The sequence below is a fragment of the Notolepis coatsorum genome (assembly GCF_963971535.1).
Source record: "Notolepis coatsorum genome assembly, chromosome: 1".
In the NCBI taxonomy this organism is placed as follows: Eukaryota; Metazoa; Chordata; class Actinopteri; order Aulopiformes; family Paralepididae; genus Notolepis; species Notolepis coatsorum.
Genome location: NC_140165.1, coordinates 98,359,943 through 98,372,879, shown reverse-complemented (window position 1 = coordinate 98,372,879; position 12,937 = coordinate 98,359,943). Strand labels below are relative to the sequence as shown.

General features: G+C 49.9%; 1 protein-coding gene across 12 annotated transcripts in view; it reads right to left on the bottom strand.

The window, feature by feature from the left end:
- Positions 1–12,937, bottom strand: part of camk2d1 (calcium/calmodulin-dependent protein kinase (CaM kinase) II delta 1) — a 240,301-nt gene that overhangs the window by 11,612 nt on the left and 215,752 nt on the right. For all 12 annotated transcript variants that reach the window (XM_084322597.1, XM_084322604.1, XM_084322598.1 and 9 more), the window contains one exon: positions 10,561–10,655. In XM_084322597.1, coding sequence (XP_084178723.1) covers positions 10,561–10,655 — 95 coding nt within the window. The remainder of the gene's footprint in view (positions 1–10,560; positions 10,656–12,937) is intronic.

The window sequence follows — 12,937 nt, the reverse complement described above, 5'->3', positions numbered from 1 at the left end:
TGTAGTGTGGTTGTGAAAGGGTTAACACTCTGTCGTGTGGCAGTGAAAGGGTTAACCTTCTGTGTTGTGAAGGATCAGATTAAACCGAATATATATATTTATTTATGGATATATATTTAATAGTATTTGTATATCGTTTGATATCCCTTGTATATTCCTTGTACATATACACTGAATATCCCTTTAGTCTACTAACAGCCCATAATAGTTTCATTCTCTCATTGGACAAGAACTTGGCGCCAGCAGCCAAGCCCCTTGGTTCAAGTTCAATCGTGCCGACGAACATGTCGTTACTAGCCCGGTTCCGCGTAGGAATACGTCTGGCGAAATACGAAAGGTACTATTTGTTCACAGCGCATATATATATGGCGCAAGTAAAGTAGAACTTTCTTTTAGTCCCTTAGCCCTTAGTTCTTTACCCTCCAACCTAGTGGCAAGACGTTAAGCCTCACCCACGATACACGTGTGGTGCAGTATGGTCAACTTGGCCTCAGAATGGCATTGAGACATCGTGTGGATTAATAGTTGAATTGTCATAGTTTGGCACTATACCGTCGAGTGGGACGTATTTCTATTAAGTTAATAATAGTCTATTATGTATGGTGCATCGTTCGGTTAGAGTTATACAGTGAGTAGTACCCCCATCGTTTCCTCGCGTTATCTAGAGTCTTAACCAGGCTGGGCAGACCACGTGTGGTGCTTTCATCCGAGGAGTTCTGGGCTAGGACGAGTGGACCTGCACATTGGATTACCTTACCCGGACGACGGCGAGCCCTACACGGCTTGGATTATCTACTTGCTTTGGGTGCTTTGATTTATGCCATGGATAACAGCCAACACTGGTGAGTGTTGGAACTACCCCCCGAGAGGAGTCCAGGTGAGACGGCGCTCTACCCCGAGTGAGGTCGCCTCACGTCTCTTCGTTGTGGACCGGCAGCTACCGTCTACAAGAGGGCCCAACTGTATTCATCTGTGGACCAAGGTTCTGTGGGCACCGTGTTCAGCACTCTGAATTCTCCCAAGAAATCGTTGGCCAGATGGGATATCGCCGGCGGCTCTCCTAACCCCCCCCCCTACTGACTTACAACCAGCAGGACCCCCCTTTAGTATATCCAGCTATAATCATTAAGTACCATCGCTATAGTTCCCTAAAGAACCAGGTTGTATACTTGCTTCCTGCGTAACCAGAGATTGGACATTCAATATTGATTTGCCTACGAATACTCATTTGCCTTACAAGTGCATTCAAATCATAAATGTCATTAAGTGAACGTTGTATATACCCTTTGCTATATATTAAATATTCGACTTATACATTTGTGTGGACTTGGTTTCATGGTGGGAAAGTGTTCATCATATCTATATCATGTACTGTGTGGCCAGTAGTTAAAGTACATAAAGCGGTAGTGGTTTAATGATACCATACTTATCAATACAGTCAGGGAATTGTACCCCTCAGTTACAATTGGTCCTTCGAGCCAGAGGGTAACTAGTGTAATATTAATATAGTGTTATTAATATTGAAATGGCCTATGATGAACACTCCACGAAACGGTCCTCCTAACGTAGAACGCCCGCGGCGCAGACGACAGACACCTCAGTACTTAGAGGATTACGCTGTCAGTCAACTACCTAGCCTTCGACAAACGGTAAACGCGGTAAAAGTAGAAAGTAAAATTATGTCTGACCTTAACGACCAGGTTACCCCGACCACAGAGGCCCTAGTGGGTTCTAATGTAACTGACCAAGCTCACGGTGGGGACCAGGAGGGAGCTGACATGCCTTTACCCCCCGCCAATACCGAAGAAGTAGTCCCCGACCAGCCCCGGGAGGAAGACAACCCTACAGAGAGAGAACTCTGCACGGAACAAGATGAGGAGAGCGCCGAGGAGATAGAGCTCCAGGACTCCCCAACGAGTACAGCCAGGAGCGGCTCACCTCTACAACAGTCTTCCCCCAGCGAAGCGGAGAGGATGCTATCACAGGCGTTCCTCGTCAGCCTGACAGCCTCTACCGAACGCGATCGACTCCAGGGTGAACGCGATCGACTTCAGGGTGAACGCGATCGACTCCAGACACAGCAACGGAGCGAAGAAGAGCGCATACGCCTGGAGATGAGACGCCTTCAGACGGAAGAGAATATGGCAAGAGACCGAGCAGACACCCAGCGTGCCGCTGCCGGTGCCCAAAGAGAAACAGAGCGCGACCTCGCTCTCATCCAGCGCGAAACCGAGCGCGACAGACTACAGGGCGAGCGCGACAGACTACAAGCCGAGCGCGACAAGTTAAAAGCGCAGCTAATGGAGCAGCTGATCACCAAGGCAACACCCTCTCCCTCCGCCAGGGGTTCAAGGAACTCGTCGAGACAACAGTCAAGGGCAGCATCCCCTAACCGAGCAAGCGACCCTGAACTTGACCAACAGACCAAGCCTATACCCCCCCGCAGACCCCCTTCCCCGACCGGTCCAAGCGAGACCCAGCTACAAGGAAGGAGCGGCATACACTGCGGAGAAGCTAAATAAACGACTACAGGATCTAGAGGACCTGATAGAAGAAGAAGAGGGAGAGGAGGAGAACCAAGCCCGACGACAGCACAGTACTCCACCGGACCAGGAGGTCCAGTACAGCCCAGGCTATACCCCCGCGGCGCTGCGCTACAGACCCCCGACTCTATTCACGGGTGAGCATGACGCACGACCAGCCCCGAGGAATAGCACCTGGACCAGCGGGCCATGGTACCCTGCCGGTACCAGCCCACAGAGAGGCGCAAGAGGAGACTCGCCTAGGAGGCCTCTCCCCCAACGCTCGCCGATGTATCAGCCATCCACGGCGTCATACATTGGTACACCGACGTTTCCAGACTTCACCTATGAGAATCGAGCACAGTACACGGAGCTCCGGATGTGCTTAGAGACAATGATGGTGGATGTCGCTGATGAACGCCACAAGTATGCAATATTACTGAAGCACCTGAAAGTACCCCGAGCGCACAATATAGCGCTAGCCTATGCCACCTCTACGACCCCATACACCGCGGCTCTAGCAGCGCTGGACCAGAGATATGGACGTATATGGGATTACGTAATCCAAGAGATAAGGCATATTGACCGCCTACCCCCAGCAACAGACAATCGCTCATTAGACGACCTGTCTATAAAAGTGCAGTCCCTGGTAGGGATGCTGGGAGCGCAACGAGAAAAGGGTATGCACGAGCTATACGCCAACTCTAACGTCGAGAGGATTTTAGAGAAGCTGCCACCCGCCAGACAAGAGCGCTTCAGGCGGCAGAGAGACCACCGTGATCCTAACGGTCCCGAACCATCCCTCCTCGATCTAGCCGACTTCCTGGCGAGAGAAGTCAGCAGCCTACGACTGGATACGTTCGTGCGGAGCACACCAAGCTCCAGAGAGGGACCCAGGAGAATAAACGATGGAAGAAGATCGGTGACTGTCATGCACCAATCAGAATCAGTACCGAGCAGTAAGAACCACAGTACCCCCTCGAGAAAAGAGAAGTGGAAGATGGTGTGCCCGTACTGCGAGAAGGAACACTGGCTGTCACAATGTGACCTGTTCACAAAGATGAATGCAGAAGAAGTGAGTCAATGGATAAAGTCCAACAGGCGCTGTTACCGATGTGCGCGCAGTCACATGGCAGCCGAGTTCCGCCTAAAGAAGAGGTGCAGTCGGTGTGACGGAGCCCACCTAGATGTCCTACACGACAGTAACAGAAGAAAGCCTGCACCTGCACCATCGAGCAGCACAAAGGCAAGTGTCATGTACATTGACCCCGCCAGCAGCAGCGGCGCCCAAGTGCTCTTAAAGGTAGTCCGTGTAACATTGAGCTACCAAGATAAAGTCATGGACACTTACGCCGTCCTTGATGACGGGTCAGAGAAGACCCTTCTGCTCGCGTCCGCTGCGGCCCAGCTGGGACTGCGGGGGAGCGAGAACCAAATGACGATTCGGACAATAAGAAGAGATTTAAAGACGATAAAAGGCGAGAATGTCTCCTTCACTATCGCAGCAAGCGGGCAGCCAGAGCGACAGTATAGGATTACAAATGCTTTCACCAGCCAAGAAATAGGACTATCACAGTACACCTACCCCATCGCCAAACTGATGGATAAATATGTGCACCTGCGTCAACTACCTATCCCGCTCATAGACGGCGCCACCCCGACCCTGCTGATAGGCTCCGACCATGCAGACCTCATAGTCCCGATAGACCGGGTCCATACAGGACCCAGAGGCTGTCCTGCAGCAGTCGAGACCCGCCTAGGATGGACATTACAAGGCCCCCTCGCTAAATCTCTTAACCGAACAGCAGCCACTAGCTGCCTCCACTCCAGAGTGACAGAAGAAGACACCACTCTCCTGCAGCATGTCGAGAGGCTATGGACACTAGAGACAATGCCCTTTAAGAACGAAAAGAAAGACATTCGTTCTAAAGAAGACATTTACGCCATAAACCTCCTCGAGCAGGGGACAAAGAGAGTCACAGTCAGCGGAGTGATGAGATACGCAACTCCACTCCTGAGGCGAGAGGGAATGCCCACCTTTCACGCAAAGAAAGACGCTACGGAGCGGTATCTATTGAACACAGAGCGGCGCCTAGCCAAAGACCCCGCTCAAGAGAGTGTGTACCGCGCTGAGATTGAGAAGCTAATCACAGCGGGACGCGTGACAAAGATTGACATTAAAGAGGCCGATCAGACGACCGAATCATGGTACGTGCCGCACCACAAGGTCCACCACAACGGCAAGGATCGCATTGTGTTTAACTGCAGCTACCAGATCGGATCCCAAAATCTGAATAAAGAGCTCTTGCCCGGCCCCACACTCGGCCCCTCTCTACTAGGCGTGCTACTACGCTTCCGCCAGGACAAGGTGGCTATCAGCGGGGATATCAAAGGGATGTTCCTGCAGGTGAGACTAGTGGAGGAGGACAAGCCCCTGCTGCGGTTCCTATGGAGAGAGAGGATCGGAGATGAGCACCCAGCCATCTACCAGTGGGAAGTCCTCCCCTTCGGAACCACATGCAGCCCGTGCTGTGCTACATTTGCACTACAGAAACACGTCGCAGAGGACCCAGCAGCAGATGAAGAGGTCCGACACAGTGTGAAGAACAGTTTCTACGTGGACAACTGTTTACAAAGCGTTTCGACTCAAGAAGAAGCCGAGGCTCTCCTACTCAAGCTACGCGCCTCCCTGATCAAAGGCGGCTTTGATCTCAGGCAGTGGGCCAGCAGCGACCCGCACGTATTGCGCAGCCTCTCCCCCGCGGACAAGGCTGCCAGCAGCGAGACCTGGATGGCGACCATCCCAGGAGAAATAGGACTATCACAGTACACCTACCCCATCGCCAAACTGATGGATAAATATGTGCACCTGCGTCAACTACCTATCCCGCTCATAGACGGCGCCACCCCGACCCTGCTGATAGGCTCCGACCATGCAGACCTCATAGTCCCGATAGACCGGGTCCATACAGGACCCAGAGGCTGTCCTGCAGCAGTCGAGACCCGCCTAGGATGGACATTACAAGGCCCCCTCGCTAAATCTCTTAACCGAACAGCAGCCACTAGCTGCCTCCACTCCAGAGTGACAGAAGAAGACACCACTCTCCTGCAGCATGTCGAGAGGCTATGGACACTAGAGACAATGCCCTTTAAGAACGAAAAGAAAGACATTCGTTCTAAAGAAGACATTTACGCCATAAACCTCCTCGAGCAGGGGACAAAGAGAGTCACAGTCAGCGGAGTGATGAGATACGCAACTCCACTCCTGAGGCGAGAGGGAATGCCCACCTTTCACGCAAAGAAAGACACTACGGAGCGGTATCTATTGAACACAGAGCGGCGCCTAGCCAAAGACCCCGCTCAAGAGAGTGTGTACCGCGCTGAGATTGAGAAGCTAATCACAGCGGGACGCGTGATAAAGATTGACATTAAAGAGGCCGATCAGACGACCGAATCATGGTACGTGCCGCACCACAAGGTCCACCACAACGGCAAGGATCGCATTGTGTTTAACTGCAGCTACCAGATCGGATCCCAAAATCTGAATAAAGAGCTCTTGCCCGGCCCCACACTCGGCCCCTCTCTACTAGGCGTGCTACTACGCTTCCGCCAGGACAAGGTGGCTATCAGCGGGGATATCAAAGGGATGTTCCTGCAGGTGAGACTAGTGGAGGAGGACAAGCCCCTGCTGCGGTTCCTATGGAGAGAGAGGATCGGAGATGAGCACCCAGCCATCTACCAGTGGGAAGTCCTCCCCTTCGGAACCACATGCAGCCCGTGCTGTGCTACATTTGCACTACAGAAACACGTCGCAGAGGACCCAGCAGCAGATGAAGAGGTCCGACACAGTGTGAAGAACAGTTTCTACGTGGACAACTGTTTACAAAGCGTTTCGACTCAAGAAGAAGCCGAGGCTCTCCTACTCAAGCTACGCGCCTCCCTGATCAAAGGCGGCTTTGATCTCAGGCAGTGGGCCAGCAGCGACCCGCACGTATTGCGCAGCCTCTCCCCCGCGGACAAGGCTGCCAGCAGCGAGACCTGGATGGCGACCATCCCAGGAGAAGCCCAAGAAATGACACTAGGATTAGTCTGGCGCTTCAAAACAGACTCGCTCCACTATAGACACAAACCCCTGACCACGGAGCAGGGAAGGTCGACGGCGATACCGACCACCAGACGGAGTGTGTACAGAACACTCGCCAGACAATATGACCCGTTGGGATGTATTCTACCTTACACCACCAGGGCAAAGATGATTGTACGAGCACTATGGGACAAGGACCAGGGCTGGGACGACCCAATACCCGCACCCCTTGCCTCCACATGGAGAGAGTGGGAGACGGAACTCCGCTCACTCCCAGGCGTCAATATACGCCGCAGCTACTTCCCACCCACAGTGAGGCCAGAGACATGCAAGATGGATCTACACATCTTCAGCGACGCCTCCGAAGTAGCCTATGGATCAGTGGCCTACTTGCGTGCCCAAGAGAAGGGAGGAGAGATACACACCGCCTTCATCCTGGCTCGCTCAAGAATAGCCCCACGAAAGCAACAATCTATCCCGCGTCTAGAGCTCTGCGCAGCCCTAGCAGGAGCGCATCTAGCCACGTTAATCCAACGTGAACTCACCATTCCGGTGCACAGAACAATCTTGTGGTCAGATTCCACGACAGCACTCACATGGATCAAGTCTGATTCATGCAGATACAAGGTCTTCGTGGGAGTCAGAGTCACAGAGATTCAAGAGTTAACAGAAGCAGCGAGCTGGCGGTATGTGGACACCAAACACAACCCAGCTGACGTCATCACCCGGGGAATGTCCCTAGATGACCTCACCCGTCACAACATCTACAGTGACGGACCAGAGTTCCTCAAGCTCCCGGAAGGAGAGTGGCCTACGCCCACCCCACGGGAGGCGAGTAAAGAGGAGGCTGAGAACAAGAAACCTATGTTCTGTGGACTGAGCACAGTCGCCTCCACAGACCCCAACATAGATGATTGCCTCACCCTACAGAGTGCGCAACTAAAGACATTTCTGTGGCACCACCCAGAGATTCAGCCCACTGCCGACATTTCAGCAGCTGACTACGAAGAAGCAGAACTTCTTCTACTACAACGAGCCCAGAGAGACTCGTTCCCCGACGAGCTAGACTGTCTACAGGGAGGAAAGCCCGTCCCATCAGACAGCAGATTGCTCCACCTGGCACCCGAGAGCGACGCCCATAATCTCATCAGAGTGGGTGGTCGTCTGCGGAGGGCCCCCAATCTACCGGATGACGTTAAGTACCCGATAGTCTTGAACAGCCGACACAAGGTCACAGAGCTGATCATAAAGAAATACGACGAGGATGTACACCACGCAGGAGCAGAGAGAGTCTTCGCGGAGATCAGACGTCGCTATTGGATACTTCAAGGAAGAGAAGCAGTGCGACGCTTCCAGCGAACCTGTCTAGACTGCCGAAAGTGGCGCGCGCAGCCCAGCATACCCCGGATGGCTGACCTACCTCCCTGTCGCCTCCGACTCGGCGACAAGCCATTCCACTCCACAGGCATGGACTGTTTTGGCCCGTTGTATATAAAGAAAGGAAGAGGAACCGAGAAGCGGTGGGGTATTGTATTCAAATGCATGACCACCAGAGCGATACATATCGAACTCCTTCCAACCATGAGCACAGACTCATTCCTTATGGCCTTCCGAAGATTCACATCACGGAAAGGAAAACCGTCTACATTGTTGTCTGATCACGGGACAAACTTCAAAGGCGGAGAAAGAGAGCTGAGAGAGAGCTTCCAAGCTATGGGCCCAGAACTTAAGACCCACCTCGCTCCATCCCAGATTGACTTCCAGTTTAATCCCCCCAACACACTCTTGATGGGGCGGCTGGACCCCGCGCTACCCCAGACAATGTACAGGCCTGAAGAAGCGAACGGCCGAAGAATGTGGAGGTACAGTCAAGTACTAGCTGACAAGTTTTGGAACAGCTTTCTACTCCACTACCTACCGTCTCTACAGACCCGCCAGAAGTGGGTAAAAGAGAGAGACAATTTGACAGAAGGAACAGTCGTCATGATTATCGACCAGTCACTACCCAGAGCTATGTGGCCGGCTGGCCGCGTAAGCAAAGTGATCACCGGTGCCGATGGCAAGGTCCGAGCAGCTGAGGTGCTCGTCCAAGGGCGAACTTACACACGACCCGTGGCGAGGCTAATAGAACTGCCCAGACTCCCAGACACTATCGATGACGACCATGACCCCACGACTTTGTGAGTTGACTGACCCTTACAGCGGACCTTGAGTGGTAGACAGTGCGGTTAATCTGTCTCTGCTTAGCTAATTAGGTGGGACTAATTAGGGGGCGGCTGTTGTGAAGGATCAGATTAAACCGAATATATATATTTATTTATGGATATATATTTAATAGTATTTGTATATCGTTTGATATCCCTTGTATATTCCTTGTACATATACACTGAATATCCCTTTAGTCTACTAACAGCCCATAATAGTTTCATTCTCTCATTGGACAAGAACTTGGCGCCAGCAGCCAAGCCCCTTGGTTCAAGTTCAATCGTGCCGACGAACATGTCGTTACTAGCCCGGTTCCGCGTAGGAATACGTCTGGCGAAATACGAAAGGTACTATTTGTTCACAGCGCATATATATATGGCGCAAGTAAAGTAGAACTTTCTTTTAGTCCCTTAGCCCTTAGTTCTTTACCCTCCAACCTAGTGGCAAGACGTTAAGCCTCACCCACGATACACGTGTGGTGCAGTATGGTCAACTTGGCCTCAGAATGGCATTGAGACATCGTGTGGATTAATAGTTGAATTGTCATAGTTTGGCACTATACCGTCGAGTGGGACGTATTTCTATTAAGTTAATAATAGTCTATTATGTATGGTGCATCGTTCGGTTAGAGTTATACAGTGAGTAGTACCCCCATCGTTTCCTCGCGTTATCTAGAGTCTTAACCAGGCTGGGCAGACCACGTGTGGTGCTTTCATCCGAGGAGTTCTGGGCTAGGACGAGTGGACCTGCACATTGGATTACCTTACCCGGACGACGGCGAGCCCTACACGGCTTGGATTATCTACTTGCTTTGGGTGCTTTGATTTATGCCATGGATAACAGCCAACACTGGTGAGTGTTGGAACTACCCCCCGAGAGGAGTCCAGGTGAGACGGCGCTCTACCCCGAGTGAGGTCGCCTCACGTCTCTTCGTTGTGGACCGGCAGCTACCGTCTACAAGAGGGCCCAACTGTATTCATCTGTGGACCAAGGTTCTGTGGGCACCGTGTTCAGCACTCTGAATTCTCCCAAGAAATCGTTGGCCAGATGGGATATCGCCGGCGGCTCTCCTAACCCCCCCCCCTACTGACTTACAACCAGCAGGACCCCCCTTTAGTATATCCAGCTATAATCATTAAGTACCATCGCTATAGTTCCCTAAAGAACCAGGTTGTATACTTGCTTCCTGCGTAACCAGAGATTGGACATTCAATATTGATTTGCCTACGAATACTCATTTGCCTTACAAGTGCATTCAAATCATAAATGTCATTAAGTGAACGTTGTATATACCCTTTGCTATATATTAAATATTCGACTTATACATTTGTGTGGACTTGGTTTCATGGTGGGAAAGTGTTCATCATATCTATATCATGTACTGTGTGGCCAGTAGTTAAAGTACATAAAGCGGTAGTGGTTTAATGATACCATACTTATCAATACAGTCAGGGAATTGTACCCCTCAGTTACATTCTGTATTGTCGCAGTGAAAGGGTTAACCCTTTGGTAGTGTGGTAGTGAAAGGGTTAATCCATTCCAAATAGCGCTACTTACTAACATGAAAACGGTATCTTCTCAACAGTATTATAGTATGTCTCAGGTTCATATTCACAGAGCTGTGTTTGATAAGCAGGTATCCTCTAGATCTTTGAGACGCACAGTGTTTCAGTTTTTTGTTTTGTTGGAGCAATAAATCGAGAGACGTAATAATAATAATGAGTGTTATGCAACGTGCGGCTTGTTTACCGTTCTCAAAGTAGAAGCGGTGGAAGTCGGTTCCCTCCACCAGGTTGCCCAGGGCCTCCGGCTCGAAGGAGGTCAGGCCAGGGTCACAGATCTTCCTGGAGAGTAGCAGAGTAGAAAAGCAGTGAGCCGTACCATTCTTAAAAACAAGATTATGTATGTATGTATGTAAGATGTCCAGTAGATTTTTGCTAGGGCAACAGTTTGGGCTCAAGTTTATTAAATTTTTTTGCAGATCAAATTCCACTACTATTCCAAGTAATGTAGTGTGAACTCCATGACTAATATATTTTCCAGCATTAATGTCAAAATGTTACGTGTTGTCTTTAATAGTTGATTTGAATGGCCATGGTCTTGGCACGGCTACGACTATCACCTGGGACTCGTCAGGAAATGTGTTGTTTGGCTTATTATCCCTGAAGGAACACAGTCTGACCCACTGCCAAGCGTCACCACTGGACTGGTTAGAAGAGAAGCTTCACCACTGGACTGGTTAAAAGAGAAGCTTCACCACTGGACTGGTTAAAAGAGAAGCTTCACCACTGGACTGGTTAAAAGAGAAGCGTCACCACTGGACTGGTTAAAAGAGAAGCTTCACCACTGGACTGGTTAAAAGAGAAGCTTCACCACTGGACTGGTTAAAAGAGAAGCTTCACCACTGGACTGGTTAAAAGAGAAGCTTCAACACTGGACTGGTTAAAAGAGAAGCGTCACCACTGGACTGGTTAAAAGAGAAGCTTCAACACTGGACTGGTTAAAAGAGAAGCTTCAACACTGGACTGGTTAAAAGAGAAGCGTCACCACTGGACTGGTTAAAAGAGAAGCTTCAACACTGGACTGGTTAAAAGAGAAGCGTCACCACTGGACTGGTTAAAAGAGAAGCTTCACCACTGGACTGGTTAAAAGAGAAGCTTCACCACTGGACTGGTTAAAAGAGAAGCTTCACCACTGGACTGGTTAGAAGAGAAGCGTCACCACTGGACTGGTTAAAAGAGAAGCTTCAACACTGGACTGGTTAAAAGAGAAGCTTCACCACTGGACTGGTTAAAAGAGAAGCTTCACCACTGGACTGGTTAAAAGAGAAGCGTCACCACTGGACTGGTTAAAAGAGAAACTTCACCACTGGACTGGTTAAAAGAGAAGCTTCAACACTGGACTGGTTAAAAGAGAAGCGTCACCACTGGACTGGTTAAAAGAGAAGCTTCAACACTGGACTGGTTAAAAGAGAAGCTTCAACTAGACTGGTTAAAAGAGAAGCTTCACCACTGGACTGGTTAAAAGAGAAGCTTCACCACTGGACTGGTTAAAAGAGAAGCTTCAACTAGACTGGTTAAAAGAGAAGCTTCACCACTGGACTGGTTAAAAGAGAAGCTTCACCACTGGACTGGTTAAAAGAGAAGCTTCACCACTGGACTGGTTAAAAGAGAAGCTTCACCACTGGACTGGTTAAAAGAGAAGCGTCACCACTGGACTGGTTAAAAGAGAAGCTTCACCACTGGACTGGTTAAGAGAAGCTTCACCACTGGACTGGTTAGAAGAGAAGCGTCACCACTGGACTGGTTAAAAGAGAAGCTTCAACACTGGACTGGTTAAAAGAGAAGCTTCAACGCTGGACTGGTTAAAAGAGAAGCTTCAACACTGGACTGGTTAAAAGAGAAGCTTCAACACTGGACTGGTTAAAAGAGAAGCTTCAACTAGACTGGTTAAAAGAGAAGCTTCAACACTGGACTGGTTAAAAGAGAAGCGTCACCACTGGACTGGTTAAAAGAGAAGCTTCACCACTGGACTGGTTAAAAGAGAAGCTTCACCACTGGACTGGTTAAAAGAGAAGCTTCACCACTGGACTGGTTAAAAGAGAAGCTTCACCACTGGACTGGTTAAAAGAGAAGCTTCACCACTGGACTGGTTAAAAGAGAAGCTTCACCACTGGACTGGTTAAAAGAGAAGCTTCAACACTGGACTGGTTAAAAGAGAAGCTTCAACACTGGACTGGTTAAAAGAGAAGCTTCAACACTGGACTGGTTAAAAGAGAAGCTTCACCACTGGACTGGTTAAAAGAGAAGCTTCAACACTGGACTGGTTAAAAGAGAAGCTTCAACACTGGACTGGTTAAAAGAGAAGCTTCAACACTGGACTGGTTAAAAGAGAAGGTTCAACTAGACTGGTTAAAAGAGAAGCTTCAACTGGACTGGTTAAAGGAAATGCTCTACATCGATTTGTCCGTCGATGAAAAGTGACGGAAGGTGTTACTGTCTGTTGGTTTATTTTTTAATTAGAACATAACGTCAACTATGTCTGTCCAACAATAATACTAGTCATTGAAAATCTATTAAACACAGACTTAGACAGGCACTGTGGCCCAATGTAGTCGCCAATAGTG